The 19,162-nt window shown below is 58.5% G+C and overlaps 1 protein-coding gene across 1 annotated transcript in view; it reads right to left on the reverse strand.

Moving 5' to 3' along the window:
• PRDM12 (PR/SET domain 12) overlaps positions 1-14,738 on the reverse strand; it is a 15,337-nt gene extending 599 nt beyond the window's left edge. Inside the window, exons 1-5 of the mRNA XM_035016579.1 lie at positions 14,516-14,738; positions 12,455-12,645; positions 10,805-10,960; positions 1,684-1,795; positions 3-339 (exon numbers count right to left, since the gene is read on the reverse strand). Coding sequence (XP_034872470.1) covers positions 3-339; positions 1,684-1,795; positions 10,805-10,960; positions 12,455-12,645; positions 14,516-14,738 — 1,019 coding nt within the window. The remainder of the gene's footprint in view (positions 1-2; positions 340-1,683; positions 1,796-10,804; positions 10,961-12,454; positions 12,646-14,515) is intronic.
• Between the last annotated feature and the right edge of the window lie 4,424 nt (positions 14,739-19,162).

The following is a 19,162-nucleotide window of genomic DNA, read 5'->3' on the forward strand; positions in this document are numbered from 1 at the left end:
GCGGCGCGGGCAGCGCGGGCGAGTGCGCCTGCAGCGCGGCGCTGGGCGGCCGGTGGCGCGCGCTCTTCTGGTGGGCGCGCAGGCCGGCCAGCTGCGAGTAGGCGCTCTGGCACACCTGGCACTTGTAGGGGCGCTCGCCCGTGTGCAGGCGCACGTGGTTGCGCAGCGTGGACGACTGGCTGAAGCGGCGGTTGCAGAAGCGGCACACGAAGGGCTTGTCCAGCGTGTGGATGCGCATGTGCGAGCGCAGGTTGCTGCGCGAGTTGAAGCCGCGGTGGCAGATGACGCAGCGCATGCGGCCCGCGGTGCCCGCCGCCGAGTCCGCCGGGTGGAAGTCCTCTGGCCGCGCGGGCGGGGCCCGGGGGGGGGGCAGGCGGGGAGGGGGGGAGAGAGAGCAGCCTCGTTACGACCCCGCGCCGCCGCCGGCCCGGCCCGCCCAGCCCGCCGCGGATCGACGGGGGTGGGGGGTGGGGGGCGCGGGTCTGAGCAGACGGGTTGGCGAGGCTGCCAGAGGGATGAGAGAGGCATCGAGGAAGCTGGCTTGGGGTCACATAGGAGCTGGCCTCCAGACCGTGCTGGGAGACCTCAGGGACTTAGTGACTTCGCCTCCAAACCTCAACGTCCTCATCTGTAAAATGGGGACCTACTACGACCTCACGGGGCTGTGCAGAACGTCACGAGGTGATCATAAAAAGCTGCACTTTACCTCCCTTAGCCTGTATACGAGAAGTACCTGACTCAAAGTAGCCTTCTGTAAATGGTAGCCTTCCATAAAAGGCTCCCACCCCCCCCCCAAAAATCCTTTCATTTATTCATCCCACAAATATTTACTGAGTGCCCTACTATGTACCCGGGAACTGAGCCTCACCTTTCTCATTGCTGAGATGGAGATAATAATAGCATCACCCCCATAAGCCTGCTTCTTGTAAGAATCAGAGAAATTACTGTTTGTGAAACATTAGCTGCAGGGCAAGGGCTGGATAAACAGTAGTTCATGAGCCTCAGGTTCTTCCTCTAACCAGATTTCACAAGGGTTTTATGAGGACCCAAGTGGGGTGATAGCTGTAAAAGGTTTAGTGCAATACTTGCCATGAAATAGGTCTTGAGCAAACAGTGTGTATTGTGTTGACCAGTGTCCCCCACAACACACACACACAAGTACACTCCACCCCACCTTCATTCAACGGGTTAATACCAAGCACCTCCACCAGGGACAGAGGGAAATGTACATTGTCAGAGCTGGAAGGGGGTTTAAAAATCATCTGGCCCAACCTCTTGCCTTTACAGATGGAGAAACTGAGGCACAGAGCCCTTCCCAAGATTGTACAGCAGAACTGGAACTCAAGCCAGGCTCCTGCTGCCCGGCCCCTTGCTCCTTCTGCTCCACCCTCTGCCTCTCTGGTATCCTGTGCGCCCCCCCCCCCCCCAACCCAGCCTGCCCCCAGACAATTTATTTTGTCCAGAAAACAGTGCCATTCGTGTCCGGACTGTGGTGGTGGCTCTGGGGGCATTGGCCTGCTTGAGCCAGTAGCCTCATGGGCTCGATACTGCTGGAGATTGAACCCGGGTCCCTGGAGACCAGGAACCTCCCTGCCACACACAGGTGCACACAGGCACACTCTCACTCTCTCATTCTGGGTTCCAGGGGTCCCTTGTCATTGTGGCCTCACGGAGACTACCTACCATGCTTGTTCTTTTTCTGCTCCTCCTCTAGCCCAGGCACACCAGGGATCCCCAGGAAAGTGTTGTGTGAGTTTCCATACCACACCAGCAGCTCCTGGTCAGGAGGGATCATCTACAGGGGAGAAAGCAAGATGAGATCAGGGAGGCAGCAGTCCCCAGGGGTGGGAATCAAGGTCTCCGCACGACCCCCTGCAGCCAGGAGGAAGCTGTCCTGCACCTGCCATGGAGACAGGGATCCAGTCTCAGCCCAGAGAAAGCCACACCAGCCATCGCTAGCAAGCTGCATAAACACAGAAGGCCCTGGGTTGCTCTGCCCCCACCCCCTCTTTCCCCCTCCCAGGCCAGGCCTTCTCGCTCTTTCTGTCCTAGCTCTGGGGCTGGGGACAGAGCAGCCGCCCAGCCATGTAAGAGTTCCCAGACTGATAGCAACAGAATGGAAGGCTTACAGCAAGCTGACTAACAGAAGAAGGAAAGCTAGAAAACTTTTCCTTTCTTACTGAGGGGAACCAGAATCAGCCAGCCCTCCGGTCTGCAGGGCTGAGCCAAGGATCGTGGGCTGCAGGGCACCCTATGGCACTTGGTTACATCCTCTCTGATAATGTTCTGGAAACATCTCTCACGCAAAACGCCCACAAGGCAGCACCACGCCACATGTACCTCTCTCCCGATCACGGGCTGTGTGACTCCGTGCACACGGCAAATGCTAAAAAAGAAGCATTCGGATTGAGGAAATACTGGGGCACACAGCCTGAAACAAAATCCATTTCTACAGGAGAGAACTCCACAGACGGTGACAGTTCTCTGCTAATCTCAGGGGAGGACCTGCACCAGGGAAATGGTGAAGGCCACGGGGAGGAAGGGGTTTGCAATGACAGCCCCGGGAGGCTGTGGAAGGCACTGTGGTGGCACTGACCATAAACCCCACACTCCAGGATGTCCCAAGGGGCCCGCAGGTCTTTGGCGAAAGCCAGTTAGCCCTCCCAAGTGGGGAACCTTCAGACCCCAGCCAGCTAAGACAAATGAGAGAGATGGGGTGCCTCGGCGGGCTCAGTTGGTGGAGCATGCGACTGTTGATCTTGGGGTTGTGAGTTCAAGCCCCATCCATGCTGGGTGTAGAGATGACGTAAAAATAAAATCTTGGGAAAAAAAAGTTGAAAGAGGGGACAAGCCTGCACCCCATAGAGCTGGCTCTGGCATCTATCCTGGGGGTCACTCTCTGAGCTTCCCAGAGAAAGCTGGACACACCCAGGCAGCAACCGGTTTGTCTTCCTAATGGGTCCTCAACCGCCTCAAAGGAGTTGAAACACCAAATATACCATCTCGGGGTATCTGAAATCATGCAAGAATAGGACCCCCTCTTTTGGGCCCCCTGGTTACAGAGAAGGCCCCAGCCCTTCCATTTGACTCTGGCCTGCAGACCCCTGCCACATGCAGGATGCTTCTGTACCACAGCTTCCTTCCTCTGGTCAAAGCCAGGAAGACCCTCAGACCCTCACAGCCAGCTCTGTTTGACCCTAAAAGGACGGGGGTGGGGGGTGGGCAAAGGAAGGAAAGTTTGAGGGGGCCTAGTCACTGCCCTCCTCCTGAGACTCAGCCTGGGGCCACCGTGTGCCTGCCCCCACGGCCCGTGGGGCATCACGTCAAGCCCTCAGGGTCAGTGAGTGACTGGAAGCCAGGCAGAGGGTACCAGCTCGGAGGTACAGGGTTCGAATATGGAAGAAATAAGTACAGTCCCAGAACCCGAGGAAAATCAGGTGGTGCCTCAAAGAAAGCAGACAGGTTAGAATCTGGCACCACAGAAGTCCTCGAGGCCATTCACAGTCATGGCCGTTGTCCTGGGGGTCAGCGGGACAGAGCTGGAGGCCCTGCTGGAAAGGGGACGGAGAAGACAGAAGGAGGAGGACGGAAGGAAAATATTTAAGATCAACTCGTTGCGAAGGATGCTCTTTGTGTGAGGATGCAGATGGACCCTCGGCCACCGGGCGCCTGGGTGACCTGAGGCAAGCACTTATCCTCTCTAAGCTTGTCTCCTCAAGTGAGGGGGTGGGGGAACCTCCCTGAGGTCCCCCAACTCTGAGAATCTGATTGTAAGTCACCTCTGACCCTGTCCTGACCCCCGGCTTCAATTTTCACAATCAGCGTTCTTCTAAAGCAGCCAGTCCCCCATCAGACTTGTCTGAACTGGACAGAGTGCTGGCAGAGGTCACCCATGTCAGGGTCCACCTGGGCTCCCCACCTGCTGAGCCTGTGACCTTGGGCAAGTTGCCTTCTGGCACTGGGCCTCGGTTTCCCAGACTGTAAAACAGGGACGGCCTCTCTGCTCAGGCCTCACGGGGACAGGCCTCCGCGAGCCGTGGGCAGAAAACTTTGCAGGGAGGTTGGATGCAGGAGCGAGTGTTATGATTTTCCCTGAGCTCACCAACGTCTCAGGAAGCTGGCAGCGCTCTCTGGGGCATCGAGGCCCACAGTGGTCCCCACAGAGCCTGCAGTGTGGCATGGGGCCACGGGCACAGTTAAAACCCAGGGTGACAAACTGTGGAAACCCCCACCAAGATGTCCATCGACAGATGAATGGATAAAGAAGATGTGGTGTATATATATATATATATATATATATATATACACACAATGGAATATTATGCAGCCATCAAAAGGAATGAGATCTTGCCATTTGCAACGACGTGGATGGAACTGGAGGGTATTATGTTGAGCGAAATAAGTCAAACAGAGAAAGACATGTATCATATGACCTCACTGATATGAGGAATTCTTAATCGCAGGAAACAAACTGAGGGTTGCTGGAGTAGGGGGTGGGGTGGGATGGAAGGGGTGACTGGGTGATAGACACTGGGGAGGGTATGTGCTCTGGTAAGCACTGTGAATTGTGCAAGACTGTTGAATCTCAGATCTGTACCTCTGAAACAAATAATGCAATATATGTTAAGAAAAAAAAGAAGAAGGTAGCAGGAGGGGAAGAATGAAGGGGGGGAAATCAGAGGGGGAGACGAACCATGACAGACGATGGACTCTGAAAAACAAACTGAAGGTTCTAGAGTGGAGGGGGGTGGGGGGATGGGTTAGCCTGGTGATGGGTATTAAAGAGGGCATGTTCTGCATGGAGCACTGGGTGTTATGCACAAACAATGAATCGTGGAACACTACATCTAAAACTAATGATGTAATGTATGGAGATTAACATAAGAATAAAAAAAAAAAAAAACAACCCAGGGTGACTGGCGGCTTTGCCTTCAGTGACTAACAATAGCACGGGCTGGGCCCCAGTGCCCCAAGGACGGGAGCCCCACTCTGGGCCACTGCCTCCGGCTTGGCTGGGGCAGGGGGCACCCCCAGGGAGAGCACCGATGTGGAGGGGAAGCTCAGCAACCCCGCATCGGCTGTCGCCCTGAGTTGCATCTCCACCTCCAGACTCTCAGCGGAGGAATCAAATATCCAAATCAACACCAGCCTTCTCGTTGTAATTGACAATAACAATTGTTACTAAATGTAAATTTGGGGCACCTGGGTGGCTCCCCAATGCACTTTGGCACCCAAAGTCAGATGCTTAAGAGACTGACTTTGGCTCAGGTCGCGATCTCGGGGTCCTGGGATCAAGCCCTGTGTGGGGCTCTCTGCTCAGCGGGGAGTCTGCTTCTCTCTCTCCCTCTGTCCTCCCCACCTTCCCACCCGGACTCATGCTCTCTCTCTCTCTCTCAAATAAATAAATAAAATCTTTTTAGGGGCGCCTGGGTGGCTCAGTCGTTAAGCATCTGCCTTCGGCTCAGGTCATGATCCCAGGGTCTGGGATCGAGCCCCGCATTGGGCTCCCTGCTCAGCAGGAAGCCTGCTTCTCCCTCTCCCTCTGCCTGCCGCTCCCCCTGCTTGTGTTCCCTCTCTCGCTGTGTCTCTCTCTGTCAAATAAATAAAATCTTTAAAAAAAAAAAAATCTTTTTAAAAATTAAAAAATATATATAAAATAAATACAACAACAACAGTGGTGATGAATGAGGAGAAGCTAAGAACTCTGGGCTTGCACAAATTCTGAATATTGTTCAAAATGGTTGTTTGGAACATGATTTTCTAAATAAGAGCTTCGACATTGACTTTTAACATAGAGTACATCATTTATTTACTAACATAATTTTTACATGTACTAAAATTAATCTTACTAGTTAATTTCAGAAATTAAAACAACAAAGCAGACACATTGACAAACACGTGTAAACACATAAAGGGGGTAGGACATGAAAAGTGACTCTCTCCCCACCCTGGATGCTCAGCCACTGTGGCCAGTTTTCTGTGCTTCTTTCCCCAGAAGGGTTTGTCATTTTGAGACTATTAAAAAATGCTGATTTAAGGTTCGCGGGGAGCAGCATGACGGGCAGAGTGGCTTCTGTTTTTCTACATGAGATATCTGATTTTTTAAAAAATAATGAGCACATATTACTTTTATACTATCTCTGTATTAAAGAAAGAAAATCTAGGGGCACCTGGTTGGCTCAGTTGGTTAAGCATCTGTCTCTAGATTTCGGCTCGGGTCTTGATCTCAGGGTGATGAGTTCAAGCCCCGCATTAGCTCCACTTAAAAAAAAAAATCTATTAAGAAGAATCTACTGGAATTGAAAATGGCACAGATATCGAGAAGCCACCAGCACTGGAGAAGGCTGGAAGTGGAGTCTGTTGGCTCTTCAGAGCTCTGGGAAGCCAGCGGCAGCCCCTGACCTGGACGCCCGGTCCCTGCTTGCTCGCTGGTACCCCTCATGCAATAACCCCAGAGATCAAGACCAGGAGACCCTCAGGATCAGCAACCTCTTCCCGGAGATCCTGGCACTATTGTCCACAGGCTCCCAGGGTCCCGGCAGCTGACTGCCTAAGAGCAAAGAACAACCACCGTCCCCCTCCCAGGCTTCCCGGTCCCTCAATACTGACGTTTCTTTACAGCCAACTCTGGCAAGACCCTGCCAGGACTCTCCGTTGGGGCCGGCAGAACCAGGATCACAAAGGTGTCCTTCGTTCACTTTTCTAGGCAGCGGGGACTGATTCGGGACACACAATAGACCAAATAATTCCCCCAAGAAACCGATCCCGGTACCATAAAATCCACATCCCTGAGATTCTGGGAGAATATCAGGGCCCGAGTCTTCCCTTGACAAATTACATAGTCTCTCAGCTTGTGCTTCGGAACCATCCCTACCAGCCCAGACATTCTGTCCTGCCCCCTCTCTGAATTTTTATTATAAATGGAAACCGATCCGGTTTTGGTTTGTTTTCTTTATATAAATGTATGTCACACTATTGAATACACTCCCGGGAGGCTCTGACACCTCCCTTTGCCCCCCTCCCCACCCCTGGCAGTGCAGAAACCTTAGTCCAGAAGGATCTCCATGTCATCTGGACGAATATCAATTTCCATTGTACCACAGATGTCCTGACAGACCAATTAATAGAGTTCCAGCAAATACATATTGGCCGGGGAGGCCCCACGGCGTGGTGACCAAGGGCTCTGCTCTGGGGTCAGACAGGCCTGGATTCAAATCACAGCTCACCAACTTCCTATGATCTCCTTGAACCTCAGTTTTGCCATCATTAAAACGGGGATAGTGATAGTATCTCACAGAGCGGAGAGGACTCGATTCTTAAAAATTTGCTAAGACCCTCAGCACGTGCCCACAGATGATAAATGCTTCACAGATGGTAGCATTATTAATGATGCTTAGTATTAATAATCAAGGTGGGGACGCCTGGGTGGCTCAGTCGGTTAAGCATCTGCCTTCAGCTCAGGTCTTGATCCCAGGGTCCTGGGATCGAGTCCCGCATCGGGCTCCTTGCTCAGCAGGAAACCTGCTTCTCCCTCTCTCTCCCTCTGCTTGTGCTCTCTCTGTCAAATAAATAAAATCTTTAAAAAAACAAAAAATAAGGTGCCCCAACTGCATCCACCCCTGAGCAACGTCAAAAGGAAAACGGTGCCAGGAAAAGCAGACATGGGACTCTGCCGTATAACTAACGTTCGAGTGCTTGAAAGGAGAAGGAAAGTAGCGGGAAGGAAAGGCCCACACTTCAGGGCACAGTAATCTGCCAAGACACAGGGAGGGGAAAGACTGGGAATTTTCTTCCCAGCTCCAGAGTCCAAAGCTTTCATAACTTATTACTAAATCCTTTCCTTGCGCTGAGTTTTGGCATCGAAGGTCTTGCTTCCTGGGGTAGCTGGTTTTGTTTTTCTGGGAGAACAGGGGTCCGCGTGTTCCCCTTTCGACCCAGTCCCCATCACCTGCAGAAAGACTTATTCATTCAACACTGAATGGTCACTTGCTATGTGCTGGGCGCTTTCTAGAAATGCTATTTTAGGCACCTAGTAAATTCTTCTGTGGTTGAATCGATGGGGAGAATGCCCCAGAAATAGCTTGCCGTAGATCCAGCCAGATGCCATCCCGCCTGGGGTTCTCCTCTGACTGGCTGGCCTTGAACCCCATCTCCATTTGGAGGGCTATTATTTTGTATTTGTGGAAAATCTGAGAGTAGCAACAGTGCATTCTGCTTATCGAATAAAGACGGGCCTTCCCATTTTTGGGGTGAGTACTGGGTTACTCATATGGAATATAAATGGCAGTTCTAAGTGACAGAAAGACTAAGAAAACAGATCATCGCAAAGGCCCGTCTCCTTGGCTAACTCGCACGCGCGCACAGAACAAACAGCCCGTGTATTCCAGAGATTTCAGGGAGTGGCCTGGGGGAGAAGCAATTTCTTCTGGTGGAGCCTAGAAGGGCCAGTGAGCCCTGGCCTCTGCCCAGCGCATGGTGGGTGTGACCACTGGCCCAGACACACATGACAGATTCCAGTAAGTGGAATCTGTCATGGCCACAAAATGATCTGAGAAAAACTGCCACTACGAGAAAAGTGTCCAGCTTTGCTGATGAAAAGTAAAATGACCATAAAGTGATATTTTCTGTTTCCTTGTCCCTCATTCAAGAGGCCCCTTCTTCATAGGCTTGCTACCTCTGGGCAAGCATTAACTGCAAATCCATGGCATCTTGCTCACAGTATCCTATATGAATCGGTTTCTTTTTCCTGATCCTCTTTTATCAACTTAAATCCTGATAAAGTGTAGATGACTTTTTTTTTTACTCTTCTAAATTCAGATTCCTCCCTAGAGATCCTCTTCAGCCCCTCTGTCCTCTGACTGAATTTCTGTAGAAATTTCTATTAATATTTCCTGACTCCGTTGAGCCTTTAGCCAATGTGATCTGCACAGGGAGATGATCTGAGGCCCCCGAGTCAGCCCCAGCGGGAGTTCTTTGGCCCGAATCATACAAGCACTCCCACTGTCTCTCTTGTGCATGCGTGTACATCTGTGTTTATGTACATGTGTGTGCATTCGTGTTAGAGGGAAGGAATGGAAAGACTGTGTGTCTCCTAGCTCATCTGTATTGGGATGGCCAGGAAGCAGCGCACGAATGTGAGGATGTGTGTGTGAGGCTGGGAGGGTAGGAGGGGAGAAGACCCTGGAGCGTGCGCTCTGCTAGAAGTGAGGTTCAGCCACACCTTAGGCCGATTCTGGGATGTCTGGCGGGGAGTCCTTATTCCCACAGGGTGGTGGCCCAGCGAGACGGTCACAGGAGCCACCTTTGTCCTAGACCTTTGTCCTAGGTGCCTGGGCCACCTTCGGCCCTACCTTCACACAGCCCCATGCTGTTCCATCTCACTTGAATACCAGCCCAGAACTTGGGCACCTTTCTTTACCCTCCACTTCCTGGCCCTCCCAGAGTCTACCCCTCTGCTGGGACCCACTCCGTGGCCACAACAACACCCAGGCAAAGACCATTCTGCTGTCATCCCTGGGAGATTTCCTGGAGCCTGGTTATTGAGGGACAACTGGACCCCAGTTTCAGAAGCTGCTAGGCCCCAGTGCCCCTAGGGCCTTAGAAAGATTTGAGGCTCTGAGTCCCAGGGATAAAATGGACTATAGGGAAGTCATTCTCCCGCCCTGGGAGACCTCCTTTGGACCTCTCCAAAACTCGGCCAAACCCAGCCCCACCCCCGAGGGAGGACACTGCCTCTCTCCACTAGGGGAGTGGAAGCAGGAGGTCCAGACAAGTGTGTGTGTGGGGGATATCCCCACCACCCCCACACAGCACTGGCCACCAATCTGCCATGGGGAAGGAGGGAGCTTGTCTCACTCCTGGGACAGATGCTGAGCATATTTCCTGCCAAGAGACACTGTCCAGAAGGTCCCGACAGCATGGCCCTCCATGGCTACCACCACTTGGCTTGCTTTGTGCCCTCAGCCCCTCTCTGTAGACCATGAGCTTTTCTGCCTCTGTCCAAGGTTTCCCTATCGGGAACACCTCCTTTTTCCATCCTCCTGAACCTTCCCATGACCTGGGCGGGGCTTAGCTACTCCCAACCATGGGATGTGATATTTATCTGCTGCTATCTTTCCCTTTCCCTTGCTTCTAAGCAGTTCGACCCAGCACGGGCATTAGTGCGAACATTCCCCCCAACGCCTGGTAAGAGCTCCCGAGTCCCTCTGCCACCAAGTGAGCCCCAGCTTCCTTGTCTGCAAACTGGATAATCGCAGAACCCTCCCTCGTGGATTAAATGCACAAGGATTATAAAGGATAACGCATCCACAGAGTCTAGGAGAGAAGCCTTACACAGCGAGTGATCAATGTGTCAGAGCCAAGACTTAGAGTCATGATCCCCACATCAGCGTCCCACGCATGCAGGACAAGGAACAACACACAGCGAAAATGCTGCAGACACAATGCCCTCTCTTGCATTCAAATGCTTCCCCCTGCGTCTTGCTCTCTGTATCTCTTGGTTTCTGAACCCCGGGACACCCTAAGCAGCTATCCGGGAGCCTCACGGTTGAGGTGCTCGTGACATCCCCAGTGGCCTGAAGTCAAAAGTTCTGTCCTTTCTGATCTACAGACCAGAAAACCTGCCACGAAGTTCATGCTCCCAGAGACCATGATGCCTGGGCCCCAGCCCTAGGGCCTGGGCAGGGCCATGGTGGCCGGCATCAATGCACCTCCATCCCCCCCACCCCCAGTCCCCGGACACTGCTGCCTGCGCCCCTTCTCCTGGCTGCCCCCTGGCTTCGTACGGAACAGAACAGGCACTCACCTCGATGGCCTTGTAGAAGATGCTGGTGCCGATCTGGACGACCTCCAGGTTCTGCTCCTGCTCATTACGTGCGCACTTGATGTAGGTCATCCAGCTTCGGTGGTCCTCCTGGCTGGCATCGACGAAGTAGCGCACTGTGCCGTCCTCATTGAACACCTGCATGCAGGTAAACGAGGGGCTGAGTGAGGCAGGCTGTGCCGCAGGTGCCACCTGTGACCGGGCTGGGCCACTGCCGGTGTGTCCTCCTACGCGCTCTCCATCCTCACGACAGCCCCAGGAAGGGCGAGCAGCTGTACTCATCTCAGTTTTCCAGCTGAGAAAAGGGGTGCTCGGAGCAGTGCAGTGACTTGCCTGAGGCCAGGCAGCTAGAAGGGACCGACAGGGAGTCAGTCTCCAGGGCCCCACAGGCTCCGGCGGCCACGTATTCCCCAACTCTGGAAGAAAAGGGTCTCCAAGGGATCACTGACTCGACAAAGTAACAGCCAGCTAACTTCCTGGGGATGCAGAGATGCTCCCCAAAGCAGCAGAGAGCACGGACCAGGACCTCAGAGGGGGACACAGGAGCCTGGAGAGGGAAGGCTGGCTCACTGTGGCACCCTGGCCTGGCCCAAGCCCCCTTGTGGGAGCTATCAAGAGTACTCAGAGATCAGATTGGGCCCCAACTTCCTAACCTAGCAACAAATGGAGAAGATAACTACTGGCCCAGGCCTCCAGGGAGGGAGGAGGTGAGGTCAGGAGAAGCATCTGGACCATCCCCCTGTTCCCTTCCTCCTGCGCCTGTGACCAGAGCCAAGATTTGTCACATTGGGCTCCTCCAGGGACTGTCAGGTGGGGGCTGTGGTGGGTACCCATGGGGGGAAGGGAAATGAGATTAGGGAAAGGGTGCACCAGCCTGGCCTCGGCAAGGTAAGAGCCCCAGGGGAGGAAGAGCTTTGGGAGTGGCTTTGTCCTAAGGGTGTCCTAAGGGTGGCCGTCCCTGGCATCTGGCACTGTCGGAGGAGAGCAGGGTCAGAAGGCCTGGCGTGGAAGCCTCTCTGAGCTTCAGTTTCCTTCTGTAGAATGGGAATAATAATTCACAGGGCTGATGAGATCATCTGGTGGAATGCGGGCCGCTGACTCAGAAAGTTATCTCAACGCCAATTCATCCCCGATCATTTCCAGTTGTCACTGTTCTGCCTGGGTTGAGAAGCTCATTCCTAGGAAGCACCGGCCCCTTCCATTCCCCACACTGGCCACCCTTACCCCCAGGCCAGGGTGGTTCAAAAGGGCTTTCCTTGCAACTTCCTCCCAAGGAGAAGAATGCAGGTAGCTGGGAGGTTGTCCCCAGGGTTGGCTTCAGCGCTTTGGGCATAACCCTGGGCAAGCTACATGGCTTCCGGAGGCCTAAGTGCCCTCCTCTGAAGTAGGGCCAACAACAGTCCCTAGGGTTGGCCGGAAGAAAGAGGGTCAGATTTTTCTGAACAATGGCCTTAGCAGCCTGGTTTGGGGAGGCATTGCCAGGCATAGGGCGGTAGGATCCCGGATCCCACGTCAGGGAGCTGGGGGGGGGGGGCCCAAGCGCCCCCGAGCTCCCAGCAGGAGCGACAGGGACAGAGTGGCGGCTGCCTGGGGCCCTCCCGCCGGCACCCCTCTCCCCCGGCCCTCACCTACCTCCCACATGAGGTTGTTGTTCTTGCAGATGTCCACGTGCTCTGGGGCGATGACGCGGCCAGTGAAGGGACCCATCTCGGTGCCCGCCTTGATCCACGTCTTGGAGAAGATGCCGAGGCCCTCGCCCGGGATGGAGCTCTGCGCGATGATCACCTCCGCAGGCAGCACCAGGCTGGACAGTTTCTGCACTTCTGTGACCGCCGCCAGGGCAGGGGGACTGGGTCAGAGCCTGAGGCAGGGAATGGCCCGCCCTTCCCGCCAGAGACCCAGGCCAGTCCTGTCCGGCCAGACCAACCTCAGGCCCGCCCCGGAGTGACTCCGGGGAAGTCACTAGGGTGTGTGTGTGCGGGCTGCGGAGTGGGGGAGGCGGGTGGGGGGGGGGGTTGGCGGGGTGCTCAGTGCAGGAATCTCCTCCGTTTGCAACCTGGGGATCCTCTGTGCCCTCGGAAGCAAGAGGTGCTTTGGGGCTCATTTCTAGGGGCTTTTATTATTTTTATTTATTTGGTCTCTCCACTAATTCTCAAAGCATCCACAACGTCCCTGCCCCCCCACCCTGGAAGAGTTTAAGAACGACTGTGCCCACCGCAGCGCGCGGTTTTACAAATGCGTAAACTGAGGCCAGCTCCCAGGAGGAGGTGATAGCCAAGCTGAGACCTTCCTTCCGCGGGACGCTCGGCGCTCACTGCGCCTCCCCGCACCGAACACCGGGCGCTGTCGAAGGATCCCGGTTGCGGCCAGGAGCTCTGACTCTTTTCCGGGGTGCGGGAGGCGCTGCGCCTGGGCGCCGGCTGGCTACGGCGCTGGGAAGAGACCTCAGGCTGCGGCGCGGCGGGGGTTGGGGGGCGGCCGAAGCTCAAAAGGAACGCGGGCTGCGGCGGGCAGCCTCCGGCGCTCTCTGTGTGACCCCGGGCCCGCCTCGGTCCCCCTCGGCGCCCAGGATCCCGGGTGCCAGAAAGGGCGGCGCCGGGAACCTGGGCGAGCTCTGAAGTCGCCTCTCTGGGCGGGAAAGAACGGGCGGCCCCCGGCCCCCCGGGGGTCCCCCTGTCCGGCCCGGCAGCCGGAGTGGGGGCGGCGAGGCGCACAGGGGCGGCCTCCGTGTCTTACAAGGTTCCCCTCTAAGCTACCTGGGAAAATAGCCGGCGAGCGGGCCGGCTGAAAGCGGGGGGGTTAAACGGTGTCCATTGCGGCGCGGCCGGCAATTTGTCACGCTGTTAAAGTGATAGCATTCATTCGGTTCCATTCGAAAGAAATTGCTAATTCTAAATTCATTAGCCCTGGAAGAATGCTGTAGCAGTAAATTGTAGCTCAATGCGGAGGGGACTTGTTTAAAAGGGGCCGAGGAATTCCCCTTACAAAAAGGGGGGATTAGATGGTTGACATAGCGTGAATGGAAGTGGGATTAGTCTGCACGGTAAATTAAGAGAGGAACAGAAATCGTCACGGGGGAAGAGAGGGCGACGCGCAGAGATGCCAGCGCCGGGGAAAGATATTGTTTGCACGTTGATGAATGAGGAATAAGAACTTGAGACATCTTAAAGAAAAGAAACTTTTCTGGCTCTCTCTCTCTCTCTCTCCCTCGCTCCCTCAGCGGCTTTCTCTGCCGGCCCGCCCGCCCGCCCGCCCTCCGCCCCCTCCCCAGCCCCCCTGCCTTTTAAAGTTCTCGGTTGAAGTGGGAACTTTCGCGGGTCAAGCCCAAGTTAACTAAATGAATTTTAAACCCCTTCTTTTTGAGTCAACTGCTATTACACGCCTAGTAAGGCTTTAGATGCCGGGAACCCGCCGGCTCAAAGGGGTGAGGGGCGGGCGGGGGGCCGCGGGGGGCCGCAGGGCCGGGGCAGCCTGGACGCGGCGATCCCTTCTCCGAGCCGCGCGGGGCGCCGAGCTGCTTCCCGCCCCGCCCGGCCTTTGGCTGCTCGCGCCGCGGTTCGGCTCCCGGGAAACTGAGGCCCACCGAGCAGCCGCGCCGCCCTGTGTCCCTGCCGCGCGCCCTGGGCGTCGCCGGCGGGGAACCCGGCGGCGCCGGGAGGAGGGGGTGCGACCGGCCTCGACGGCGCGACTCACCGCCGGAGAAGGACTGCGCCAGGACCTCGGCGGTGAAGGCTGTCTTGGGGCTGGCGTGGTGGCTCTTGTCCTCGAAGAGCTGCTCGCCCAGCACGTTGCGCCAGCGGCCGTAGAGGAAGCTGTGCAGGATGTCGGAGGTGATGACCTCGGCCAGCGCCAGCCCCGGCGCCTTCAGCCCGGTCTTGAGCACCAGGGCCTCAGCCGGGAGCACGGAGCCCATCATGGGCGGTCCGGGGCTCGCCGGCGCCGGGGACGGACGGCCGGGCCGACGCGGGGATGTGGCGGGCGAGAGGAGAGCGGAAGCCCGAGAGAAGAGGGTTGTGCCGGAGGAGAAGGAAGAGGAGCAGGGGGAGGACGAGGAGGAGGAGGAGGAGGGGGAGGACACAGGAGGGAGCGGGAGGCGAGGCGGGCTGGAAGGAAAGTGAACGAGGGGGAGCGAGGCGGAGCGGGAGAGAGATGGGGAAATCAGCAGAGGTGGCAGAGGCGGCGCGGAGGGCTGGAGAGACGGGGGTGGAGGCGGAGGCGGGTGCGGGGGGTGCGGGGCGGGTGGGAGGCGGGTGGCGGCAGAGACACGGCGGCGAGGGGCTCTCGGACGCGCGCTCGGCTCTCGCACACCGGCCCGGACGGTCTTCCCCTTGGCAAAATCTCAGCGCCTTTATAGGAGCCGCAGTGACCCTCCTAATTGGTTATTAATGACCCCCTGACGTCGGACAGACTTGTTGTACCCGGCCGGGCTCGAGGAGCCCTCGTCGCGAGAGCTCAAGGGGCGGGGGCGCGCGGGCCGCTCCGAATTGTCCCTCTTCGCTCCTCCCGCCTCTCCCTGGCCCTTCCTCTCCACCCCCCCCCCCGCCCTTCCTCCTCCTCTCCCCGTGGGAAGCGCCGGGCTGGGAGGGAGGCTCAGCCCGCGGCGAGGAGAGGAGGGGACGGAGCAGGGGAGGGGGCGCGGCGAGGCTCGCTCGGACTCCAGGGACCAGACTGGGTAGGAGGGGACACCTGGCCTCGGGCCCCGCCGGCCCGGCGCTCACCCACTGCCCCAGGCCGGATCTGCGCTCCTCATCCCCGCCCGGCCGGGCCCGGCGTTCACCTCCCCTCCGCTCCCTGGCCCTCCCGGCCCGGCCCGGGCTCTCCGGAGCTCCGAGCCCCAGAGCGCACACCGCGCTCCTCTCGTGCTGCAGACGGCGCTTGCTAGAGCCGTGCGCTTCGCTTCAAACGGGCCGCTCAACCGGCCCGCTCGCTGCTCGCCGCCGAGTGTGAAACTCTTCCCCGGGCGGAAAGGGCTGCGGGGAGGGGCTGCGGCGAACGTTGGGGCTGGGCCCTGCCCGGGACGGCGTCGTGGGCGACCGGCTCCCGACTCTCGGGGGGCTAGGGACCGAAATCCGCACTGGCCGTGGGTTGCCTAGAATAGGTTTTTCTGATGGATACGGAGGATGGAAAGGGGTCCCCGGACAGTTCTGAGTGGGAGCAGCCGTGCGCCAAAGCGAACGATCTCCGAAACCGCAGGCGGCCCCAGGCCTGCGGTGCCCGCGCGGCTTGAGGTTCCGGCCTCCCAGCTCCTTCGTTCAGCTGCGACCTAGGGGAGACCCCTGCGTTCCGCACTCCTTCTTTCTTGCCTCCTAGTTCTCGTTCTTTCTCTTCGGGCCTCCCACTTCTCTCCCTTCCTCCCAACTGCCCCCTCCCCCGTTCCACCAGGATGCTTTCTGTGCAGAGGTTCCAAGGCACCCTGGGCGCCAGAACGGTGTCTCTCGGTCTCTTTCCCGTGACAAGGAGCTGCTGAGCCCCGAGCCTAGAATGGAAGGCCACAGCTTTCTGCGGCCTTTGCCGACTTCTTGGGTTAGCCTCAAGCCCCCGACTCCAGCCCTAGACACTGGAGGGGCATCATGGGGACACCTCCCTTCCCCCCTGCAATTTCAGACTCTGCTAGCGGAGCCCAGTTTTCTGGACCCTTGGGGCATGGGTTGGGCTCACAGACTCTCCGGGCTTTCGCCGCAGCACGGGGCCTTGGGCAGATGGTCAGGGGTCTGGCCTTCCCATAAGGAGTCACTGTCCTCACGCCCCTTGGCAAAAAGCTCCTTCCACTGGGTGGCGGGGGGGGGGGGGCTTGGATTTTGCTAAGCCATCCTCACACCTGGCCACCATGAACCCCCAGCGTCCCGCACCCAGTGCCCGGCCAGCAGTCTCTGCCATCCTGGAGTCTGCCTCCAGGGATAGAGTAAGGAAGGCGGCAATCGCCGGCCTTCAGACACAGAGCTCGGATGAGCTTGGAGGCTGATGCCCAGAGGAGGCTGCACCGGGCACAAGGCACGACCGTCGGGCCTGGCGCCAGCAGAGGGCAGCGCTGCAGAGGAGCCAGCGAAGCTCGAGGGTTAGGGTCCTGGAACCTCAAATCCCTTCCAGATACCACCGGTGAGTCACCACTGGCTCAGGCTTGAGCCCAGGGTTCCGTCGGAGGGGGCCCCCCAGAATCCGAGCCTGGGTGCCTCACCCACGCCTGGACCTTGGCTTCTACAAAGACTTGGTGGAGGGGAAAATGTGCCAAGACAGAGGAGACTCCCTCGGGGAGCACCGCCCAGAGCTTCGAGCTCAGTTCTCAAGCTTGGCAGCCAACCTCAGCGTCTCGGGGAGATCAAAGGAGGAGGAGGAGGAGGACTGCTGTGCGTCCTTGGGGCCGCCCTTCTCTCTGGGCCTCAGTGTCCCTGTCTGCGCAACGGTTTAGGTTGGACTTTGTGAACTGAAGTTTCTTCCCACCTTGTCCCATTCTGGGTCAGGTCACTTTCCTCTGAAAGCCCGGAGGATTTTGCCAATTCCCGGGCCACACCCCAGAGAAAAGCCCTCAGGTCTGTGCGTACCTCCAACCACGGGCACAGCATTTGGGACCCGGGCCCCAGCTCGGGGTCAGAATGTGAAAGGACCGAGGGTTCCGGCCGCGGCCAGGGAGCCCTATTCCTTTCCCCCCGGACGCGAACACCCAGGCAGCGGTGCGGGGCGCCGGAGGGAAGCGGAACTCGGCACAGCCTTCTAGCTCCTGCGCCCGCCGGCCCGGCGCGTCTCCGCTGAGCGCTCAAATTTTGTGCTTCTGGTCTAGCCTCAGACCCACCTGGACCGCGCCCCAGGGAAGGGGACCTGTAGGGAGCGCCCCAGTCTCAGGGCCCATTGGAAATGGGGAGCAAGGCCCGTGCGCGGAGATTGCGAAGGAAGATACTGCACGTCCCGGAGTTTCTGCGCGGCTGACCCGTGTCGGTTTCCGCGGGGCCCAGGCGAGGAGTGTGTCCGCGCCGCAGCCCCCTACCCTGCCCTGCCCCGGCCCGGCCCGAGCTCGCAGGCGCCGCCCTCGTCGCGCCTGCGAGCCGCCGTTCCGCGATCTCTTTAATATTCATGGGCGTTAATAGAGAGGCCCCCAGTATATCGGCCCATTGTGGGCGGCTCGTAGGGCTTGAATAGGCCCCGGCCCTCTTTCTGCGGCGCGGCTTCCCGAGGGGCCGGGCCAGGAGTGAATGGCCCCGCTTCCCGCCCCGCGCCCCCTCCCCCTTGCGGGGAGAACATCTTTATCCCCGCCGCCGCCGCCGCCGCCGCCGCCCCGGCCCCCATTCACGCGGCCCGGGCTCCGGGCGGAACGAATCAATCGGCCGCGGCTCTTCGGAGGTCATCCGCGTGGCCCGGGCTGCCCCTTCTCCCGAGCCCACGGGAGTGGAGAGAGGGAGTCGGCGGCAGGCCAACGGACCCACGGACTGAGGGACACTGCGGGGGGGGGGGCAGCGCCGGGGAGCCCCGGGAGGGGTGGCCGGCCCAGGCAGGGGAAGAGGGACTCAGGGTCCCGCGGCCGCCCGACACCGGCTGATTTCTACCTGTTGCCCCGCACAGAGCGGAGCGCGGAGAGAACGGGGGCCACGGCGCAAGCTCCTCTCGAGGCACCGGCGCGCGCCCCTCCGGGCCCGGCGGCAGCAGCCCCGAGCGCCGGGACTTGGGGTGGGGGGCGGCCTGGGGCTCCCCAGGCCCCGCGGCCAGGCCCGCAGAGCACTTTCGTTCCTGCCTCTGCGCCGGGGCTCAGCTTGGGGGCGCCCCGGTCCAGACTGAGCGCTTCAGCCGGGCGTGCCGGGGGGAAGCCGGGCTCCCGGCTCCCGCGCCCTCACTCAGCTGCCCCGACTCGGGTGGAGGGGGGCGCGGGCCGGCCAGGCGGGGCCCAGCGCCCGGGTCCCCGCCCCTCCCGCCCCGCGGGCCCTCCGAGGCGCAGAAAGGAGCCCATTGTCCGCCGGGAAATACATTTTTGGGGGCCGAGTGAAAGCCCGTCTTTCTTTTGAACTTTAGAAGAAAGTCTTCGGCCCTCGCCCCTCGGAGGGAGAGATTTGTCTCCCCTCCCGGGGGCCCCCGCGCGCCTCCTCCTCTCGAAACATCTGCCGGGGGAAAATCCACCCCGGAGGGCAGATCGCGCTCGCTCTAAGCCCCGCGAACTCATTAAAAAGATATTAGCGGCGGGGGCAGGTCCCGCGCAGGTATCGATCGGCCGGAATGAGCCCGAGGAAGAAAAGGCGAAGAATGCGGTCGCGCCGCGCCCCGACGCCCTACCCGGCCCCCCCGGCCCCCGAGCCCCCTCCCCGCGGCGGCAGCGGGGCCCCCGCGTGGTCCGCAGCGACCAGTGGCCTCCCGCGGCGG

Source organism: Mirounga leonina, unplaced genomic scaffold (genome assembly GCF_011800145.1).
Source record: "Mirounga leonina isolate KUSES-001 unplaced genomic scaffold, KU_Mleo_1.0 Mir_170, whole genome shotgun sequence".
Lineage (NCBI taxonomy): Eukaryota > Metazoa > Chordata > Mammalia > Carnivora > Phocidae > Mirounga > Mirounga leonina.